At 40.0% G+C, this 24348-nt stretch overlaps 1 protein-coding gene across 7 annotated transcripts in view; it reads right to left on the reverse strand.

The window, feature by feature from the left end:
* The window catches only part of macf1a (microtubule actin crosslinking factor 1a), a 235242-nt gene extending 211911 nt beyond the window's left edge, over positions 1 to 23331 (reverse strand). For 2 of the 7 annotated variants that reach the window (XM_065470413.1, XM_065470403.1), the window contains exons 1-2: positions 23031 to 23331; positions 13108 to 13342 (exon numbers count right to left, since the gene is read on the reverse strand). In XM_065470413.1, the coding sequence (XP_065326485.1) occupies positions 13108 to 13330 (223 nt within the window). In that variant the 5' untranslated portion in view covers positions 13331 to 13342; positions 23031 to 23331. The remainder of the gene's footprint in view (positions 1 to 13107; positions 13343 to 23030) is intronic. The other 5 variants (XM_065470415.1, XM_065470410.1, XM_065470404.1 and 2 more) reach the window with 4 other exon arrangements.
* Positions 23332 to 24348: the final 1017 nt, after the last annotated feature.

Here is a 24348-nt window from a genome sequence, read left to right on the forward strand (position 1 = left end):
AAATATGTATTTTATGTTAAGTAATCTGTGCGTCTGCCCTGTCCTGCTGTGGATAATCTCTCAATGCCAGTGAGGTCACAGTCCATAAAGCAGCATCATTCAATGGTGCAGAGATTATGTCATTTAATCCCACAAAGACACATAAAGATAACCTTTATGTAAATCATAATACCATCCCCATTCTGTCAGAAAAAAACATACATTTATGTGGTTGGAAACTAGAGTCCACAGAGTAAAAGAGGTGGAGATGTCAAGAGTGGAGGCAGGTGTAGATTGTAGATGTCTGTCTGAAGTCAATATTAGATCGAAACACAAATAAAAGATGCATGAATCGCCCCACAAGGCAGATGACCAGTGACTGGGAAATCAAGAGCCAGATACATAAAAGGGCAGGAATGCAGCATATTTCCACTCATGTCTGCAGCCATGAATGGAAAGTAAATCACATAAAAAAAACAGTGTTTACACCACCAGGTTATTCAACATGGCAATGAGAGGAAGAGCAAAGAAGCTTACATTCACTGAATGTGAAATTCAGAGCTTTGCTACTGGAGCTGTTGGTGGTCTCAGTTATTACTTACGGGAATAAAGTCAACAGGAGAGTGGATAACACAGCAGCAACAGAGCAGCCATACTTATGCACAAATAAATAGAAATTAAAATATCAGCATTATTGTTGATAAGTTCAGTATGCACATCATTAATTTACGATGCAGCCTGTGAATATAATGCATTTAAATATATTCAATTTGCAAGTTTTTTTTGTTTTTAAGTGTGCACATTGAAAGTATCCTCCCTTCTTACCCTTTAAATTCCAGATTATGTCTTTAGCTTAATACATGGATATCATTTGGAAATGGAATGGGGCCCAATAAGGGCTTAAGTTTGGCTATTGCTTCCAGCACTTTCATCTGTTTTATTTTTAAAACACAGGTCCTAATCCTGTATTATGAAATAATTACAATTTTAACAGCATAAGGACCTGAGGCCACTCAGCTGTAATTTTATTTTGCTATTATTTGTTATTCAAATTCAGACTAAAAGGGATTTTTTCACTGTTCACAGGCATTAAAACACTACATGTAGTTATTTCTTGATTTTACTTGTTCTATACTAAATGGAACATTTTTAAGATCCCTAATCTTTTCTAGCAAATTTAGAAATTCATCTCTCTCTCTCTATATATATAGAGGATATTTAATGTATTTAGCCTTTTCATTTTGCCCCTTTTCTAATCAAATGAATGCAAACAGGAAGAATATGTGTATGTACTGAATACTGAAGTGTGTTTGAATGGGTCTATTTTACTGTCTGTCTGTCATGTGTGGGTCACGGCTGCTGTAACAGGTCTGGAAGTAGCTGCATATCATCATTTACGTCATGCATGCACACATGTGTACTCAGAGATGAATTTAAACCATGTAACATGACAAAAGATAAAAGGAAAGAGTGAAAGTGGCAGTAAATAAACCAGCCTCACAAGCTCATACAGCATTTATCATATCAGCGGTTCCATGACCCAGGAGCCATTCATACATCTTACTGTGACCCTCTTTTCCTTCCTTCCTTGAAGCCTTTAATCTCAACACATCATCAGTGAGCAAGGCCAACACCAACAAACTGGCAGTCTCTGCAGAAATATACTGCTTTGCTGCATCGCAAGAGCTCATTTCTCAAGGTAGCAGAATAAGTAGGAGGTCACAGGTTCAATAAAAAAAAAATCCTATTTGTGCAAAAAGGAAAACGTTCAGGAGCTTTCCTGCACCAAAGGAAATGTTGGTTAATTATAAAAGCATCACTAGTCTGGCTTAAAACACCTTAAGCGATTTAGAAAAGACTAATTTCTTTATAATAATTACACCAAGATATTATCAGTTTCAAAGTGAATGATTAGATTCGTCTCTCTGCAGAGATCTGACCCCATCTTTCATTATTCTAACATCCTGTTTGTGTCTCCTCACCCTGCCTCTCCCTCATTACAGGACCGACACACATCACATTAACATTACCCCAGTGATGTAAACACAAACAGACACTTTAGGGATACGGATCTGGCACCCTCTGTATCTACAGGAAGTCAAGGAAGATGAATCCAAAATGCGAGAACTGAAAGAAAAACATTCCAGCAGATGTTTTTGTCTTAAAAAAAAAATAAACTCGGGCTAATGTGACTCTGGTCTCATGGTCCAGTCGTTTCTATTGTACTTTACAGCATTGAACAGCCAGAGAAAAACATCTTTCACTCTCTATAAAGTACAGACAGAGTTTCACTGATAAAATGAGAAAAAGCAGGTGAAAAATGAAACAACCTGTCAGTGTGTGAAACCCTTATATCTCCGTCTAGTGGTGGAGAATGGAAATTACAGATGAGTCAGAGTTGGCCTGAATGACCTCTTGTTTATGTTTCTCCACTTGTATGTTTTCATCTTCACGCCATGATGTGTATTAATAGTAAATACATAAGCGTGAACATAAATAAAAGTAGTAAAATATGTGTTCAAGTGTATTTTTCACTGTTTTCTTCCTGCAGTGCGAGTCTTCTGCATGTGTGTTTGTTAGCATGTGTATTGTTGTGTGTCTGTGCTGCATGCAGAGTCCAGCTGCACTGTGAATGTGCCAAAAGTACACAAAGTCCTCGACACAACAGCATGACCAAACACTTCAGCTGCAGAGCTCCACCTCGGCTTCTAACTTTAACGTCAGCCACAAACATTTCACACAGAAACCTCTCTGCTGCTTTCCTGCCTACTCTTGAAACATCTAAAAAATGAAAGCTAACATCAAACAGTCTGATCTCATTATCCACGCTTGCATTTTTGTTTAAATTACTTCCTAATAATGCAGCTGAGCGCCCTTAATAACCAGCAGAGAGATGAAATCAAATCTATTGTGAGTGACTCGGATTTAAGTTAAGACTCTTTACAGGGTCTGACCTTTGCTCTACTGTTTTGACTTTCACAAATAAACAAATTCAATCATAGATAAAAATGCATTTAAAAGATTATAACGACAAAGCATGAGTATAAACTCTTAACTGGTTCAAGGGTAATCGGTGACGTCTGGAATCAGACGTTTCCAATCATGCAATGAGAAAATATGAATGGCATGAGAAGCAGGTTAATGCATCTAATTTGGGTAAGTGCTTTAGCTTTGATCCAAATACTTGTAGATTCATGCAAGTAACCACTTTAGCTTACCTCTTATTAATTTATAAAGACTATTACTCCAAAATGGGATTATTTAAAATTGTCCTGACGGATGAAAAGAATGTGGATGTATAACACAGGTTTTCTTATGTTTCAGTTTCATTGTAACATATAAAAGAACAGATTTAAATGTGTCTATAATACTTTTCTGTAAATGAATAGATTTAGTGTCTTAATTGGAAACACGTTTAACACTCTGCTGTAAAAATCTTCGTTGGTTCTGAACCTTTAGCCCCATAAGACGAGAAATTAATCCCAGGATATGACACTGCTAAAAACGTCTGTCAAATTTATTTTTAGTTTTATATTCAGTTGATTTCCAGACCAGCAAGTATCTTACAGTACATGACATCACAGATCTATCACAATCACACTCTAAAACACATTTTGTCTTTAGAAACCATACATTACGAGCTCTTGGTGCATCTTAAAGTATACCCTGCTTCACTGCCCATTTTACTCTAAATTAAACCATCACGGACAAAATGAACATCATGTTGTAATAAATATGACTTTAAACTGGTGACTGAGACCATAAATTTAACAGGAAAATGTTTACTGTGGTCACAGAATAAGATAGAAATAGAACTAGTTTCCGCTATATTTTTGTACAGTTTGACCTCTCTTTGCAGCCGGGTGTCGCCCTCTGCTGGACACTGGAAGAAGTACAGGTTTAAGGCATTTGAGCACTGGCAGGTCATGAACAGTTTGTATTAAAGACACTATTTACTTGCTTTCCTCCCAAAAAAGGAAAAAAGAACCTGTAAAACCTTATACTGCTTAGAGGGTGTAGCCTACTGGCACATCACAGCCAGCCGAAAAAAGTTTGTTGGGTGGTGCTTTTTTCTTTTTTTAAACTTTATGTTTCTCTTGCTTTCAAAGTTTCTTTTTTACCACACAATTACTTTTATTTCCCTTTAGTCTCCTTGCTTCATTCTCCTCATTCTTTCTTTACACCAATCCTATCTTGTCCATCTCTTTCTGTTTTAAGCTCTTCTACTGATTCCCCTCATCTTTACTTCTTTCTCATTCATAGCAGTCATTCTCCTTTTGTTTTTCCGTCTTGTTCCTTGAGCTCATTTCTCTTTCCAAGTTCTTTTTTTTAAGTTGTCAGTGCTTGTCTTCATCCTCCTGTTAATCATTCTCTTCTCTGTGTTATGACCTCCTTCACCCTCACATCTATTCACAAAGTCACCCTTTCTCTCCCCTCTTTAAATTCTCCCCCTCTCTCTCCTACTCTATTTCTCTCCTCTCTTCATTACTTTCTAAACTCACACGATCATTCACTCCTCGGTCTCTCTCTCCCTCCTTTTTTCTCCACTCCAAATTAAAATTCGGACACTCTCTCACTCCTTCGCTATTTGTTTTGCGCCCCTTTTATATCCAGTGTCAGTCTCTCTCACCCCTGCCGCCATTGCTTCTCCTAGCCTTGCATAACCATGGAAACAGAGTAGAACACGTCACCATGGCAACAGGGGAATAGCCAGGGCCTTGAGCCGAGGCTTCCTTTCAGTTTGCCTGCAAAAAAAAAAATAAAAAAATGCAGCAGGCAGGATGGCGGACGCCTAAGTTACATGCAGGCAAAGACATCTGGGGTCCTGATGCTAATATGCATAAATTATCACTGCTGCTGCCTCGCTCACACTGAGCAAATGTATCACGCTGTGTCATTTCCTTTCTTATTTTGTTGTACAAATAATTTCCAAACCATCCTTTATTTGTTGTGTCTCTCCATTACTGCATCTTCATGTAAGTAAAACAAGAAAACCTAAATGTTCAGCATTCATGAGGAATTTTGAAGTCAGAAAGCCTTTTTTGTGATTTAATTGGATGTGATGTAATTACGTCACAACCAAAATCTGAAGAAGAGTAGCAACTCTTGTAAAAATATGCACAAAAACTTCCTTCTAGTTACAGAAATATATCAGAAAATTATCCAATTTCTAACTCAATTTCTGACCTCAGTAAAAAATTCCTGATGAATCAGTGGTATCAGTTTATGGTTTTAAGTCTTACTTAATACAACTTGACATTTAGTTTTTTAATTTATGGTCCAATGAAGAGTAAAAAATATGTTAAAGCCACCTTATGATTGAAAAGTCAGCACACTATGGGTATGCAGTGCCCTGAGGTTAATGCTCATCAAAAACAAAATTACAACACAAAGATGGGAGATATCACATTAGCTATGACCATCTTTAATATACAGTCTATCTAAGACTAACAAACTACTTTTAAAATATTTTTATTCTGGTCTGTGTTCATCCGTTTACAGCCCCCAATTAGTTCAAAATGTAATTTGGTGGGAAAATACTGAATTTTCACTCACGTACACAGAAAAACTAGCAGCTGTTGGTCGGTTTCATTGACATTCAGATTCAGCAGACAGGCAGTGCAACCCAAAGTGTCTGAATAACAGAGTCCAGTCACTACAGCAGTGTCTCTCTTTATCCTCTCCAGTATTCACAAAGCTCCCAGTGTTTCCTCCTCTCACCCTCCACTTCTTCTGCCTGCTCTTTTTTCAGATGTGTAGGGATGCAACTTTTCCCAAAATAAAAATAGATATTTTCCGAGAGAAAAGAATACCTTCTTCGTAGCACTACATCTCTGTGCTGCGTGTCCTTATTCTGTATGAATATGTTGTCATGGGGCTAAACTGTGTGGCTTATAAGCAGGCTAATATATTCACATTCTGACCTCTGTTTGACTGGAAATTGAGGTCAGTGTAAACACGCCGTACAGATTATTTAAAATGTAAAATCATCACAATAGGCTTCACACGCCTGAGCGAGCACTGAACAAGCCTGGGAGATACAGGATGTTACCAGAAGCATGAGCTTTAAATGAAAGCCTCTGCAGAGTGAATTCGACAGCGTCAGTATTACAGAGACACTCGTGCTCTGCTTGTCGCATCAAACCATTTAGCAGACAGGATATAAAAATATACAGCATGCTTTACTCAGCAACAAGAACTTATCAAAGCTGACTAGGGGCAAGCGCAAGGTTGCACCTCATAGCGCAAACACAGACAGACAACCATTAACATTTAAACCTACAACTATGTTGGATGAATCTGACATTTACATCTCTGGATGGACGCCAGGTTTGGACCCAGAACCTCCTTTCTGTGGCAAGCCAGTGCTAACCACCACGTATTTCCACTATATCATTTGAATGAACTGAAGAAGCTTCAGTTAGTCACATGATTTCTGATCAAAATAATTTCTCCTTCAAAATATTTTAATGCAGGACTCAACATAGGGTGCAAAAGAAAACAACTGTGGATCAAGACAGAGGAGAAAGTATTTTGCACAAGTAAAACCATATAAATTCACACCAACATGAATCAAATTAAAAACAATGTGAAAAAGGGAAAAAACTAAAAGTCACACTAATCAAGACAAGAAGAGATGCAGAAAGAACGACATTAAGAAGAACAGACAGGGAAACTACCACTAACAATAATCTAAATATAGCAGGATAAGAGAGACACAAGAAGATTACTGATATCTCCAAACTGATAGATAAAATAAATAAATGATGAACTCAAGGGGTAAAACCAAAAACTGGACAAAATCTCAAATAACACAAAATCAGGACCATGTGCAGAAGCATAGCAGAAAACACAGACACAGCTTCAAACTGGGACTTCACTAACCTGTCAGTGAAATCTTGTTGGTTATATCTATTTTTAATTTGCAGTCTTACATATTACTGAATCATCGGCCCATCTTATATCAGGACCCTGTAGTCCTGTGATTTTTTGTTCCACAGTAAAGCTCTTTATTGTCTGTACTTCTGGAACACAGTATAGGTACACACTTTACAGAGTGGTAACAGGCAGTTGTGAGGTAACTGTACTGCTCTGTACTGTTTAACTGCATTAAAAGAGGCTTACAACTACTTTTTCCCCCCCACACCCACCCACACACAAAAACTGTGTTTTTATTTAGCTGTGCAAAATGTCTTTGGATCTCCTTTAACCTTGGGCTTTAAAACAAACAAAAAAAAGAGTTGGGTTGAGTTAGATGTTTGGGTTTATAGGATCAGTTGCTATTTGTTGCATTGCTCTAACTTCACAGTGAGTCTGGACATAAACTCAAATGTTTCGTTGGCAGGTGGAGAGAAAAATGCCACACAGCAGACTTTGGCAGTGTTAGTTAGGTGTTGCCTGTGTTTCAGCCCCAGGGCGGTTTGTGGCGACGCCAACATTAACTCGACTGCTACCTGCTGCCGCCAGAACTGAACGATCTCCACGCAATCGAGTCTGACTCGCTGACTCACCCGCAAGGCACTGCCAGGAAAGCTCCAGGTCTAAGTGTTTGGTTTAATAACTGGAGATAATAATCCTTAAATGTTTTTAACCTTTCCCAGCTCTTCTCTCTACACGCACACATGCATGCACTCTAAACAACCGTCTGCACAGCTGTGAATTTCAACTACATGATGCATGTTTATCCAAAAGGCATGAAAAAGTGGAAAAACTCATCATTGTCAAGTGTTCATTAAGAACATATGAGATCATTTGTATTTCTTCCTCACACCTGAGAGCAGAAATAAATCTGAGAGAAAAGTGGCCTCAAAATGTAAAAGATGCACATAAAATTAACTATAATCTAAATTCACAGTGTGAGCAACTCGGACTTACAAAGACATTTTTTTCCTTCATTTTCTCTGCTTTAATAAAAGAAGAACTGTGATGATGATGATGGTTGAACTAACATTTAAACATTGTGCACTGTGACTTTACTGCATGAATTTTGATCATCTCTAATAAAACGATGACCAGAGAACATAAAAGTTCTCTTAAACCAGACTCCAGCAATAATGAGGATTCCACATCTGTCCTCAGATCTGGTTGTAATTAGACGTGTAACAGTAACAAAAAGGAGAACGCTTATATCTGTTAAGTTATATTGTTATTAAGGCTCAACAAGTGATTCTTGAAGGTTTTAGTTCTGTATTTTTGGACTTTTAAATATCACTGTTTTGCTGAACACAGTGAACTTTACTTAAACTGGACAGGTGTTTTAGGAGCTGCTAATGTTAAACATGGCTAATCTGCAAACAGTGAGGTCAGTGCGTGTCCAAGGAATATCTGTGTTTCACACTCACACAGATATTTTTTCTACTCTTGGCTCTGTATGATGTCAGAGATGGGATATCCCTTATATGGTCATCTCTGTCACACTGCTGTGGCTGTGAGCACAGATGCCACCTGTTGTTCAAATCTTCTGTTTATGTAGGACAGCCAATCAGAAGGATGTTGCCCTAAAAGGGGAGGAGCTAAAACTGTTTCAGACAGTAGATAAACTGCTCCCAGGCTCAGGGAAATCAGGATTATTTTGAACTGTGACTCATACAAAGCTAGTCTAGTAAAGTCCATATATATAAATATGGAGCTGGAAACAGGAAATATAGTTCAAATGTATTTATTTATTTTCTTGTTTTACCTTTACTTATCAGTTGGTTCCAGCTATTTTCATGATTGTGTCAAATTGTATTTCACATGACATTATTCACAGGTTTATCCTTTAACCACACGCTGCCTTCTTTTCACCTCCTTTTGATCTATTATCCGTATTTCAAAAGCGGTGCATGTGTAGATGTGTGCATGTGAGAACCATACACTTCTTACACGCTCTCTCACTTACCTTGTGTACAAATTGAATTTCCCTTTTGCTCTTTGTCATCTTCCTTTCCCCCTACAAAGCTTGCACATCTAACTTTATTTTTACTTGGCAGGAAACACCGGGCTTGTTCAGATAAACTCATTATATACATACAGACACCCACTGTCTTCACACTAACATAAAAACAAGTAAACACACACACATGGTCCTCTGTTCTGTGAAATTGAATTTAACATAAGTGAATTAAGTACATTAATAAAAAATAAAAGGTCTTTAACGGGAGCTCTACTGCAGCGTCAGGCTACAGATTCTTTTCTCCAAACATTTGCTGACAGATTTAGGAAGGACAAGAAAGTGAAAGCTTCTCTTAAATGGAAGAGACTCTAAAACATTAATGTGGGAGGCCTTGAAATGGTTCCAGGGCAGGAAATATCCCAAACTTTCTCCATGTCTATGCTGTAAGAGTATCAGCACTGAGATACAAATACAAGACACACACACACACACACATGCAGAGTGATCCGTCTCTCTTGACCTGATTGTGCTGATGATATGAACTCCTTCACCCTGCCCTGACCTACATGCTGTTTCCATGTCTGTAACGTAGACTTTCACTGCCTCTTATCGCCTCCCTGCTTCAACATCCCAACCAACATATTTCCTCACAGAACAAGACCAAACCTCACTGGAAGAATGTAAACAAATAGCATGGGTGTGTATGTAACATTTTTGGTTCTCTTAAAAAATTTAAGCTATTTATGAAAGAAGATGATTTGATGATGTCATTAAATTGAACATAAATGTAGAAATCACAATAAATGAATAATAGACTAATAATAATGATAAATCATTTAAATCCTCAGTGGAACAGAAGCACTGTGGGTTGCCTAATGCAAGTTAGCGATGCTGAAAGGGTTATTGATGATGTTAGCGCAGCTTAAAACTGGTGTGCTGATTATAGAAGCAATAAATCTGGCTTCTTGAGGTTTCTGGAGCGCCCGCCTTTTTGGGTTTTGACTATAGTCTCAAAAAAAACAAGGAGAGTGCAAAGTGAAGGCATTAAGAAAGTATAATTCACTTTGAGAAGAAACCTCCTGAGTGGTAATTGATATTCTGTTGTCAAAATAAATATTGACAAAAAATCAAATATACCTTCTATATTGATTTGACCTAAAATTAATTTAAGGAAAACAGATAAGATTAAGAAAATTGTGATAAGAGAAAAAAAATGCTGAACAAAGATGTAGGTTGCAAAATAATCTAAAAGTTGCTTGTTATTGGCAGCCGTCCTGTTGTTGATAAGATGCTGTGATTGTTGCCTCATTGGAGAGCTGTTACGCTGCTATATGATGTGCTATGATCTGAGTTTCCTCTACTGCTGGATCAGCTGTAGGCCAGCAGAGTTATAGAGCATGCTGACAAAGCTGGAGGCCTTACTGTCCATCCACTGAAGCGCATTTATATAAAAGCCTCAAACTGAAAAATAAGCGCAATTATTAGACGACATCAGAGGGGAAAGCCACAGATGAGCCCACTTTTACTTCATTTCCCTCAATTATCAAACTCGAGGTCCCCTCTTCTCTGTATTTAAAAAAAGAGAACGCCATCAGCGTGCTGCCAGTGTCTCATTACGTGAGCAGGGGAGCCCCGGCTTCTCTAGAGAACAGAGAAACCTACATTTCTCCTCCATCTTCTGTTACCACAAATACGAGAGGATGATACAGGCTCCTGACTTTGACATGTAATCCCTGCACGTAGGAATGCACACAATAAAAATGAGATTAAGCTCATCTCTGCTACCTCACATGACGATGAAACTAAGCGTTTTCTTGTATTCAAGGTTCATGCTGCTCACAGCTCTTTATTGACATTTGCCAACCACCATTATTAAAACTGATAACTAAGAAAACAGTGATTATTACATCTAAGTGTTACACGATAACACTTTTAATAACAAGCCGCAGACGTCTTTATCCATCCCATAAATAAAAGACTAGAAATTTCTTCTCATTTCTTTGACATTTAAGGAGATGAGGCTTTTTTCAGAGGATGCTTAATGACAGCTCGAAAGAAGCCCTGTGATTAGTGAAAATGTCAGTGTGCATGTGAGAGCGAATGCATGAGGAATAATTCACGACAAGAAGAAAAAAAAACCCTTTTTGCAGAGATATTTAGTGATAAAAAGACAAATAATATGAGAGCGACGTGTTTCCTTTTAAGAGTCTTTTCAGTAACAAAAGGTTGGTCCAATGTCAGCTTTTCTACATTAGAGCTGTAGATGCTCTGCCTACGCAGTTCTTATTACTTATTGATTCAAGTCTGTTAATATAAGGGACTGTAAAGCCTATATCAGTTATACTCAACTTACCACCAATGGATGGCCTAGGGGTGACACGGGATGTTCTCAACAAAGATACAAACAGGAGGAGAAACTATACATGACTGAAAACCTAAAGTCAAGGAACTCATCACAAGGGCAGCTAGATGTAGGCACAGTGGGTAAACTAAACTACAGAACTGTGGAAACACTTGGTTTCTGGCAATATGAACGGTGGGATGTCACACTGACAGGAAGTAAATACACTGAGAACACTTAAGTTATAAAATATTTTCAAACTAAAATGGGGAACAAAAAGTAACCAAAAACTCTGGAACTCTTAACCGTTTTGGTTGTTTATTCATTTCATTTGATACATATATATCCATCCATCCATTTGAGCCTGAGTCACTGGGACCCAGCAGAAGACTTCCTTCACCCCAGCCAAATCTTCCACTGGGGGACGCTGAGTCGTTCCAAAGCCAGCTGACAGATATAATCTCTCCAGCATCCAGGAGGCGTCCAGATCAGATACCTGAACAACCTCTATTACTTGTATATTTTTTTTATTAATTGGTCCCTGACCTCCTGTTATTTTGCAAAAGCAATTCCTGAGCAAAGCAACCTGAATGTCCCCATGCTGCTGACGTTGCTTATATTTTCTTTTGTATAAAGCTTCATTTTGATTGAAAATGACACACTACATCCATTTTCTAAACTTCTTATCCAACCATCAGGGGGCTGCGCTGCACCCTAATCCCAGCTGACACAGGGAAAGAGGCAACAAACACCTAATCCGTGACAATGGCAAGGCTAAATACAGACAATCATTCATGCTCACATTCACACCTTGCAGTCAGCTTTAAAATCTCCAACCAATCTCACATGTCAGGATCCAGCTGACCAGGAACGTTCAAACTAAGAACCTTTGATGTGCAACAACTACAAGGGTACTGCTTTCTTTTTTTTTGCTTTGCTCCTGTCAGTTTTAATGTTCCATCAGAGCGCATTTTTCAGCAGTTTTCCCCTTGTAGCACTCAATCTTATGGAGCTAAAAGCTTCGGGGTTATCAACTAACGAATGCTACAAACCAGACACATATATTTAAAGAGGACTTAAAACTGTGGTTATTCAAACTCAGCCTTCATTGAATCCCAAAAAAGGCAAAAGAAAGAACCTCGGACAGAACCAGGAAGAAGCAGAAGACAGACATAGTAACACTGTCGTCTCTTATGCAGCAGGTTTTTCATAGAAACTCAGAAGATTTTTCTCAGAGGATGACGTCCCAGCACATTTCAGACCCAGCAACACCCTCAGACAAAAAATGAACAAAGCAGGTAGTGTATACTGTGCAATGCAGTGAGGAGTGCTCGGACCTTTACACAGGAAGAACCAAACAACCACTCCACAGACACATGGCACAACACAGGAGAACAGGCTCACATCTTGACCCATGTAACCGTAATAGCTAACAGGATGTTGGGAGGCAATGCCTCACAAACGACCCTGTGATGGCAATGACCCATGCCATGATTCGCTTTGGCTCATGATTACAGAGTTGGTCAATGACTCTCAGGACCACCTGTGACAGGACAACCCCACTGTGACTTTAATACGTTGGACTCCACATCTGCTTTTTAGAAAAAGCTTCTTCAATTAGAGCTGAAAAACAAATCCAGTTCCCTTCATCTCAGTTGCTTAACACTACTATGACCTGGACAACTGAGACACAGACACCAAAATTAATCAATCAAAAGTGGTGCTGAAGCTTCTGAAGACCTCCCTGTATATTTTCCCTCCTTCATGAAAGCAGGTAAAGTTGTGCCTGAAAGCCCCACTCTGCTTTTATAGCGTTCAATCAGCAAAATTCTGCCTCTTCGCCATCTCCTGGAAGCTTCCCTTGAGCGTTCCTCAAAGGCAGAAAGATAAAGTATTACATTTATCAACTCACCTGCGACCCGAACCACCGCCCTCTCTGCTGGGTCCAACACTGAATCTTGGCTCTTCCTCTTCTTCCTCTCATGCTTGGACAGGTTCCATGGCAAAGTGTCTCCCGGTGGGCCCACAAGTCCTGATGTACACGGGGATAATGACCCCCCTGAACGCTCGCTACGGAATGACGGCTCGCTGACGCAGGAGCGCTCGCTCAGAGTATCATCATCCGAAGACTCCATCTCTGCTTAGGGCTGCAGGGAGGAGAAGGAAGGAGAGGAAGGATGGTAGGAGGAAAAAGGGATGTGGGAAGGGTGGGAAGAGAAAAGAGGTCAGAAAAGAAGGACAACGTGGAAACACTCGATAATTTATTGCTTGCTTAAAGTGTGATCACGCAGAGGTCATGAATGATGCAAAGTTGTAACACAACAACAGTAGTAATGTAGCAAGAGGGATGAGAGAAATGAGGAAGAAGAATGAACTGGGTTAAACTAATCATTGTGTCCAGATGATAGCTTCAGTGTCCAGGAAGCTGCAGATGTGCAGTGACAGCTGGATGGAAGCGAAACAGCAATTCAGAGAAGAAGACGACACACATGTCACTGGAAATGTCTGAGGCTTGCTCGAATAAACAAAACATGAAAGATGTAACTTTGAGACACAAATGAAATTTCATCCTTAGCTTCAGTTGATCAGAATGCATAAAGCAGACCACTTGCTTTACCCCCTTAAATAGCTATTTATGTGCTTGGACCGACACATAAATAATGCACAGACTGCTTCTACAACACGGAGGCACGGTGGTGCAGAGGTTTGAACTGTGCCTCACAGCAAGAAGGATCTGTGTTCAAACCTTGTGATTAGCTGATGCTTTTCTATATGTTTACATGTTCTCCCCGTGCCTGCATGGGTTTCAGCACTTTGGCTTCCTCCCAGAGGCCAAAGATGGTATCATGTGACATTAACTGGCCATAGATGTAGTTATCCAATCACAGTCCTAACACTGTTGACCTGTACATCACCTCTTGGATGGACGCTTCTAAAATAGATGTGGTCCATGTTCCTACATTACTGAAAAAGCTTCTTATTTTGTACATTTTGTGGATTTCTTTACCCCACATGGCATTTTTGCAACATCTATTATTTAAAAAGAACATCTTTCAAGCTTTTTAAAAACTCAATTTTCTTCAAAGTTGTGGGTGCACTGACAAATTGCTCAAATGGGAACTCATTCCAAAATGTTATTTATTTATATTTTTCCTCTATCTTAGTGTGCTCTTTATAAATCTAGATAGTTTCAGTGCAAGTTGCCCAGTTTTGGAGATGTCAGCTATAGAGATGTCTGTGTTTTCCTGATTACAGTGGAACTCAATGACACTCGCTTTGTGGTGCTCAAACTTTTGATAAACTCAGCAGTAATGTTTCTTTCCAAAAATCACGACCGGATTGCACAAACAAGTCTGCAAGCTTGTCATGAGCAGACTCACACTGTTTCCCTTTGGCTGAATTAGACTGCCAGCTACATCACAGCGCTGAAGCATCTATCTGTGATGAGGGGGGTCATGCTCCTGACAGCATAAACACTGACGCTGTCCTCCCTCAGCTGAGCTGTAAGGTTACAGCTACATTTACAGCCCCTGAACAAACACAAAGATCATGCAAACTTTTAAGGCATAAAAAGAGATAGAAGCTGGTGTAACTGCTCCAGTTTGGACACAGACCAGTTTTTATAGATATATGGAAGATTCCAGGTGTGATGGAAGAAAGTAATCTCTGAGCTGAGGTGGGGGGATGGGAAACAGTTCAGCAGGCTGAGCAGAGGCAGTGATGAAAAAGGAGCAGCGAGATGAGATTTTAAAGTCTGAGTAGCGTTTCTATTTTTAAAGAAGAGTCAATATGCAGGAAGACAGAAGACAGCTTTTTCCTTTGTCTTCGTCTCGCTTTCACTCCTTATACCTTCTCACGTTTCTACACTTCTATCTGTTGCTCATCTCCACTCTTTAACCTACCTCTCTAAAGCGAATTAGGGGCTGCAGGCATCACACACACAAGAAGGAAGTGTGTGTTTGTAGGACTCTGGAGACCTGATGAACTGATCCGTCCATCTCAGGATCAATATATCAATAACTCTAAACTCAGCACACCTCTATTCTGAGAGAATGAATTGCCTTATATCAGCTCTTATATTTCAGCTCCACAGGGAGTCCCGCAGTTCTGTGCTGAGGATAAAAACGGGGGACAATAATATCAAATGCAGCTGAATGCATGAGAGAGCAGCAGGATGCTAGCTTGTTATTGTGAAAAAGTACATAAAAGTACAGGTGTTACTAACAGCAGCTTTGTTCTAATCAAATGAGTCTGTGGACTGTGCGTAAAAGCAGAACCCTGAAACTGAAAGCAGCTAAATAGAATTCAGCCTTGATTAACGTCATCATTTATGACCTTCTCGTCCCCTCCTATATCAGTGCAGTGGGTAAAATATGCAGACTTTGACTTCAGCAGTAACTATAAAGTGGACTCAGCACTTTGGAAAAGTATAAATTATGGCAGAGTTGTTGTATTTGAATGCACAAATAAAATGTGGTTTTCTTGTTTATGTCAGTGTTTATTAGGGGATATTTTGATGGTTTTAAACAAGAGTAGAATAAGTTATAATCTTTAAACAATTAGAGATGACATATTACTTTTATTTCCTTGTTTTCAAAAGCCCGCCAACTTCACTAGACGGGGAAACTGTTTGTTTTACAGTTCATCCACCGACAGTTAGAGCTAAAAGCGAACACTGCGACCTCTGAGAAATTCTCCTCAGCAAACAATCGGCTTAACCCTCAAAGTGTTGCAGATTGTCGCTGAATAACCTCTGCTGGCTGCCAAAGACTTCGTCACAGTAGATCTGGGTTTACCCCCTCCATGCTGTAGCAGACTAAACTGTGGAATGACCTGAGAGGTGGTCACAGAGTGGGAATGATTCACTGCACGACGTGTGAGTCCAACACAACGGCTGAGATTTCCATCTGCTCCGCTGCTGCCAAAAATCCTCCTCCTCCTCCACCTCCGCTGACTGGCCTCTGGCTAAACCGCTGGCAAAACCCCACTTCCTGAATCCCTCCGTCTCCCCAGCAACGCCGCGAGGAAGAGGTTAAATGCCTTCCCAGAATTCTCAGCGACCTCACTGGTGTATAGCTGTGTGTGTAAGTCTGGTTCCCTGCCGCTTTCTGACAGTGAGTCAGTGCCACTGCAACAAGCGGTTTTATAAATAGAGCCAGAACTGAGGCTTCAAAGCCGCACCGTGTCATTACAGCTCCGTGAAGACAAAATGAGAACTTTGAAGAAAAAGAAACTACCAGGAGGAGAAATGCGAGCAAGAGCGAGCTCACTCCTTCTGTGATGAGACCCTCACCAAGGCGTTTTTACTCACAGACACAGCTTTCCTCAATAAGACCATCAAACAAAAGCACACACACAGTTTGGTGAATTCCAGCCATTACACTTTAAAATATACACTGAAAAGGGGCCATCACAGGTTAATTTGAGCCCTAGTTTCTCAAAAGTGCTTAACTTAATCATTGCTTTCTGACACACCAACTGTTTAATCTTTGCTTCAAGTCTACAGAAGAATTACCACCTTTCGGGTGTACACCTTAACCAACCAGTGAAGTTGCAGGTTGCCTCTCTTCCTGTTCACACCCACATATCATACCTTTATATGGAAGATTTTGAAGGAATTTAATAGGTGGCCAGAAAATATTTGAGTCACCAATTTAATATCTGACCAAACATGCTCACAATCGGCACTTCTTAATAAAAGTCAGAGTTTTATGTTGTATTATTTCGTCATGGTAAAGATAACTATTGAACTTTTAGAAATAAATATCACTTCAGATTTTTTCCAGTGAGAAATTTGTGTACAGTCTGTTAGAATTATTGTAGAAATGTGATTTATGATTAAATATTGAGTTTTTTTGTAAAGTGACAGTGACCTTTAACCTCCGCTCACCAAATTCTAATCAGTACCTTCAGTCCAAGGTACTCAGGTGATGTGCTGCCATGATTGTTGCTGTCATTAATCACTGGTCTATGAGTCTTCACTCCATGAGAAGCACAGGTCAGCGATGAGTCCCTGCCAATCCACTCATCTCTGGGTAATCTGCTCCAAATCCCTGCAGGAACATCCATTCCTCTGCATTTCTGCCTCTGTGCCCTTGGGCCTTTCCTCCTTCCTATTAAACTTATTATATCCCATTAATTATGATTAAAAAAAGCAAATGACCAGCAACATGCAATCCAAACACAGAGAGGCCAGTGGGTTCAAACCCAGAACCTTCTTGGTGTGAGGCGCTAACCAACACATGACTGTGGTTCATAAAAACTAACCCTGTTCTTCTCTAACTGATTTTAATTTAGACTTTCAGTTAAACATTTTTAGACAATCGATATAAAAATGTGCCCCAGATTGAAACTATTTGTTAGATCATTTTTGTTATTAACTTCACAAATCTACTAACTGATAGATCTAAGAGGTATCACGCGACTCTGAAATGACCCACAAATGTTCTTCGAGCCTGAATAAATGTCTTTAAATTATTTGCCTGGTTTAACAAAAGTCAAAAACATCCCATTTACAAAAGGGAGAAAAGCACTGAATGGTTGAGCAACACTGCTGTTGCTTAGGTTTTCTATCAAACAATAATATTGTAATATAGGTGTATTTGTATATATAGGACATATAAACACGCAGAGCTTTTGGCCTCTTCCTGTGACAGAGTGTAGCAGTTCAATCAAACCAAACAAAGGTACTGGATGGTTGACTGGCCTGATTTATAACTCGCAGCCAGGATTTACATGGACACGGTCTGTTCCCACAGCTTAGTCTCAGCAGCGTGTGTGTGTCTGAATGTGTGTGTGTGTGCTGCAGGAAACAAAAGTAACATAAAACAGAGAGAGACTGTGACAGAGATGTAGAGTGAGAAAGAGCGACGAGGGAAGACAGGAAAAGAGATTTGAGGAGCGAGAGAAATCCAGACATTTGCAGACTAACGGTCGTAACTGCCGGTGAAACTCTCGTCTCTTCAGGGCGGCATTCCAGCATGGTAACAGCCACTGATGAGAGTTTCACTGACATTCATGCTCATTGGACAAAAACAATCCCTGACACACACCGTAACATAAAGCCACCAAACAAGAAAACACAACTGATTAATATGTGACTCATTGTGTACATCCTGCAAAATCTGGGAACCTGCATGCTCCCAACTAACCCAGTAAAACCTGAAACAACCCCCCAAAATAGACTGAGATATGAAGTCTGACAAAGAAACTACAAACTGTAGTTGATTGAAACTAAGTTATTACCTTAACCTGACCTTTTTTTGTATTCTATATATTCTATATATTATAATGACATCGAAATATATACAAACAAATTCAACAAATTCAAAAAACAGCATTCTCTGGTGTGCTGCTAATCAAATGCACTTAAACAGTTGATTATCAGTAAGTATGGCCACCTCTATAAAAGCAGAAGTTTTGACAGTGTGCTGGTCTGGAGCACTTAGGTGAATTCACAATGTCACAATCTTCCCAGGAGTGGATGTCCCACCAAATTCCCCCTGAGGTCAGACGTGTAATGATCAGAGAAACTGTAAAAAACTAAGAGCTACATCTCAGACTCTACAGGCTTCAGTTAGCATGTTAAAGTTAATGACAGTCCAACTAGTGAAAGAATTAACAAATAACATACCTACAATAGAATTATAGAAAAAAAACCCCCCTAAAGAATCAAAGTACAGCAATGACCCAGTGAAAGTACAGACCTTAGCCAGATTGAAATACTGTGGTGGGACCTTATGAGAGCTATGCATAAAAGAGTGTGAAGAAAACCTAGCCAAAGTTTAGCAAGTTTAGCTCAACAATATGAAATACTGACAAAGGCATACAGGATACTGCTACTAAAGCTGCTTCTACAAGCTGCTGAATTATGAGATAAGCTTAGTTTTTCCTGTAGCTGTACATGTCTTATATTGTGGTTTAATATAGTCACATTTATACAAACTATATTTTTCTATTTCGTTTTTATAAGGGTGCACTGATTAGCTTTATCCAGTAATGCAAATAGCTTTAGCAAATGCTAGCTTACCCACTTTTTCTATTTCTGATGATTAAAATTAAATACATTGAATTTATTATTTGGTTGAGTGACCTGATTTATGTGGTGCTGCTAAATCCAGTCAAAGGGGGGAAAAAATCCTAGATAAACATGCTCAACTTAAAAGCTAAAAGCTAACTAGTCTAGCTTATTGAAAAAGGACCTGCAATATTTTATGCTTTTAGTTTTAAGGTTTTCCAGTTTAAGTTGGCTTAAATCCCTTTAGATCATACTTACATTTATTAGATTACAGATAAACAATATAAGTTTGGAAATATATGCTAAATAAAGAACTGGAGTTAGCAATCAGTGATTAGCTTAGCACAAGGAAAAAAGGCTAACATTACTAACTGTAAAACTTCAATTTAATTCATTTTTCTTTTGTTTCCTTAAAAAAATATTGCATATAAAGATGATACTTGCTCCCATGTCTATATTTAATATATAAAGGTAAACAAGATTATTGTTTATTTTTTGTTTCTTTGTGTATAAATTAGATAAATTACATATTAAGTAAGTCACTGAGCTAAAGGGTACAACCCTGTGTCCAGAAAGCTGAGATTCTTTGTAAAATGCAAATAAAACCTGATGTAATGATCTAAAAATCAGTAAAGCTCCTGGAAACACAACAAAGATAACATATCATATGCTGGAAATAAGATTTATTGTTTAAAAAAAAACCTGCTTAAATTTTATGTTTGTTTAAAAAAAAGGTTAGCAAAGGGGCATGTTTACATCTGTGTTGCATCACCGCCTCACTGTGAGAATCTGGGAAATAAGGAGAGCCATATCTATAGTTTCTAAAGCAAAACCTTTTCCCATTCTTTCTTATATAGGATGTAGCATTTCAACACTTCCACGCTTGTGCTGTGTGTCTTCTAAAGGACATATTTCAATAAGATAAGTCAGAAAAAATGGAGAAAGGTAGGACAATGTAAGTGATGCAACTTCTTTCCCTCCCATGCATAAATGTAATAAGCATATCTAAAGCGTGTTCCTTACGTCAGTTATTAAAAGTGTAAATAGTCAGTGTAATATAAGAATGAATGAGAAATGCCTCCCCTTAAACTGCAGCTGCCAGCTATGATGAGTAACACACCAACGACTGACTGACTGGATAAATGAATGGCTAGACTGAGCTCCCCCACGCGTGCACACACAGACATACATTAATACACATGCAGACACTCACACAAAAGTATGCATGCATAAATACACAAATGGGACTGGACTGCCAACAAAGCTGCTTGGCATGAGTGTACTGGAGTCCATCAACATGAGAGTGAAAAAAAGGACAGCTAAACAAAAGAAAGAAAAGTATGTGCAAAGATGAGCAAGGATGACACAAGAAACAGGATCTCTTATTTGAATAACCTGATCGCATGTCATCGTATGCCTGTCTTGTATACGCTCGTCAATATTTATTGCTCCAGGATGTGGCGATAAGTAATGTTAGTGTTTCCGTATGTCTCTGGCTTTGTTCCACCTTTATTCACTCATGATAAAAATGCTCTCTGCAGACCAGAGAGCTGCAGGGAGAAGAAAATCAACACAGAGAGTCTTGGCCAGACAGACAGACAGACAGACAGAAGGGTGGAGGTGCCAGTCGTGAATTTCACAAAGAGCAGAGGGACGATTTCAGCACCAAGAAAACAATGCTGAATGAATAAATGGATAAGTCAGTTTGTTCCCAAACAACTCCCAAGATAAAAATATCACACTGGCAACAAGCTAGTGACCAGGATGGAAAATATAGTTGATAAAATGCTGGATGTTTACCCTCGGAAGCTGACGGAGACTAAAGTAAAGCTAAAATGTGAATGAAGTTCATTCATCAGGTGGACACCACACTCCAAATGAATGATAACATGCCCACTGGTTCTCGAATGGGGGTAATCCTAGCCTGATAACAGCCAGAACAACTTGAAGAGGAAGGATTTAAAGCTGTGAAATGAGGCAAGGATCATACTACATGCTTGGAAAGTCTTCATTTTCCCTCATCATCAGGCTTTTTAAAATAAAGAAGATAGGTTATAATCAGCCAAAAAGTGACTTGTGTCCACACCAAAGCCATAACCTGTAATGAAGCAAATGAGGCAGGGTGGAAACTATGTGTTTGGTATAAAAAAAAGAAAGAAAAAAGAGAGAGATGAGTAAAAATCCAAGCATCCGCTGGCTCCCAGTGTCTCAGGTGTTCAGAATGATCAAAATGAGCAGCTTATATATATTTATATATTCCGGCATGGATCCCTTAGTCTTTTGTTTTTATTTTATTTCATTATAAATTGAGCATCTCTTGGCTTTCAACTGCTGGACGTACAAAAACAGGAAACCTGGAGGTGTCACCTTGAGCTCTAGGCGCCTATAATGTCCACTTTTCACTTGTTTATGACAGTAAACAACAACAGCTTCCACTGCTGTTAGTCTAAATTGGATGATCTGATTAAAATAAACCAGACATTCCCCAATTCATTGCAAATTAAATAACAACCACGTCTCGCACTATAACAGTCCTGTCTTCTATCCCCATCCTCACAGACATGTTGGTGCTTTCCTGCACTGTAACATGCAGTAGTAAGGAGGCGTGTCTGTGGCAGTGCAGAGGAAAAAATGGAAGAAACCAATTTAAAACGACCATTTAAATGGAAATGAAGATTTGAGAGTGTTAGGAGTGTAGTAGTCTGAAAGCTGAATGTCCAGCATAAGGCTAGAGGGAAATGTATATTTGACCATCTGGTGCTGAACGGCAGGAGGGGACTCCTGCTTGAATCCTGTTTTTCCCTCCCTCTGGCTGCACCTTCCACATATATCCAGTATTTTCCAGACAGACAGACAGCCTGCAGTTATGGAGTCCACTGGGATTCATGCAGCAGGTAGAGATGGAGGTGCTGCTGGTGATGATGGGGTGTCTCTGGATATAATTGGCAGCAGGGATTGCACGGATCAATAATGGCAGCCTCTCACGGAGCGTGTTGGTGCACATATAACAGAGATATAGCTGCAGCTGGTGTTTCGTGTCACCAGCGTTGCACGCTTGCCTCGCTCTCTCTCTGTCTGTCTTTCCCTTTGATTGTGAGGAGGGAATGTGTTTGCATGAATGGACATCAGACATGGAGCCCAAACGCTGTGTGCGCGCACTGAAAGGCTGGAAAGCAGGGAGCTCTTTGTCCAACACACGGCCACTGCTTAGATGGATAACACCAACTAATTACATTTATCCATTTGTGGTTGGCACTGTTGACTAAATGCTGCTTCCATACTGCTGCTGCTGAGTGTCTCATTAGGAGAAACAGCCACGGCAGCCTTCTCACGACCCAGAAACCCCCTCTATATCTCTCTCAGTGTGAATGTCCGCTGGTTATTTCCAGCCCAGCCCTTCAGCACACAAATCATGAGCAGTGTGCTTAGAAAAGGGGCGGATGTGTGAGATTATTCTGTTTAAAAAAACAACTAAAACTTGCAGTGCATCTCCTGGAAATTACGCCAATAAACGCAGAGCTAATGAGCAACACGTTGAGTCTGGAAAAAAAAAACTCCATCCATATATTATAACCTGTGCACGAGTTATGATTGGTCTGCAGTTCTTATTGAACATGTCTGTAAATTGCTTTTAAAGTGAGTAACAGCGATCCGTTTGGAGCTGATAAGAATCGGTGTTTTGTCCCTGTAAACACTCCATAACAGCAGCGGGCCTGACAGCTCGTGAAAACACATGATCACGATGGTTTGAACGCGCACGAGAGAGTGTGAAGCACAGACACGAGCAGCCTGCCTGCATGAGCTCCGGAGCCGCTTACCTTCCCCGGGGCAGCAGCGGTCCTGGAATCCGAGCACAGCGCGAGGGAGGCCGGGGATGCTGCCGCCGCTGCTCCCTCTCCTCCTGGGGGCAGATGGGTGGATGGAAGCTTGGATATTTTCCGGATTTGTGTTCAAGGTTTTTTGCTCCAAAACCGAACCGACACGCAGCCGGTGGGATGAGGCTGGAGAGAACAGCGGGCAACGTGATCCTGAATGGTAATGGCTGTCCTATTCCTCCTCCTTTCCCCCTCTCTCAGTCTCTGCTTCTCTCTCTCTCTCTCTGCTCCTCTCGCCTTCAGCAACCCCCCACCAGCCCTCCTCTCCCGGTCCGCTTTCATACACACACTATCTCTCTTTTCTGGTCAATAGGCTGTTTTCACGGCTACGATACTTAACCCATGACTACTGAGTGTGTAAGTGTCGCGGAAATTGAGATTTCGGGTGTACTCCTGCGTCATCTGTGGCTCAGCAGCACCGCCAAACCCGGACCGAGACGCGCGCACACACATTCACTGACTTTTTCACACACACACACACACACACACACACACACACACACACTTTCTGTTAAATCTCTTAGAGAAAAGGGAAACCACAGGCGTTCACGGTGGTGCATTTGCTCCATTCATATATTTCGGGATTATGTAAAAGAAGCAGCGCTTGATCTGGTCCGCGCTTTTACGCCACATGCGATCGTATTAATCTGGGATTTTACAATCCCTCCATACTACCATCGCCACCCCTCCTCTCCCTTCTCCAAACAGCTGGATGAAGGCAGGGAGTATCTTAAAAAGCAAATGATTACAGCTGGAGGAACGGAGAGCAGTGGAAAGCAGAGGGAGAGTTTCGGGTGCCGCTCCCAGTCTTCTGGGAGGAGATCCTTCACAGTCTGAGCTGACGCTGGAGTCCCGCATTACTCATTTAGGAGTAAACTGGACTCCTGGAACAGAACGGACTTCACCGCTCTGTATCTAAACATATATAATTTAATTAAATAAAAGAAAAAAAAAAATGACTATATGAAGGTATCTCTGATATGAAACCACAGAAGATCAACACAGATTCATGCAGTTATCACTTTGGCCCCATGTGGCATTTTCATGTCTTTTAGCTCACTGATTTGGGGTTGCCAGTCACTATCATGCTCCAGTTTGCCTTGAGAAAAACACAAAAAGGCTCCACGAAAAGGCCTCTAAAACAAATTAGTCTTCACCTGATTTAAATGTCACCATCCTCCCTTTCAAGATAATCTTCTCATGCAAGTCTGGATCATGTTAAACACTGCTTCTCTTTTTAAATTGCTCTGTGGAACTTTTT

Source organism: Pelmatolapia mariae, linkage group LG22 (genome assembly GCF_036321145.2).
Source record: "Pelmatolapia mariae isolate MD_Pm_ZW linkage group LG22, Pm_UMD_F_2, whole genome shotgun sequence".
Lineage (NCBI taxonomy): Eukaryota > Metazoa > Chordata > Actinopteri > Cichliformes > Cichlidae > Pelmatolapia > Pelmatolapia mariae.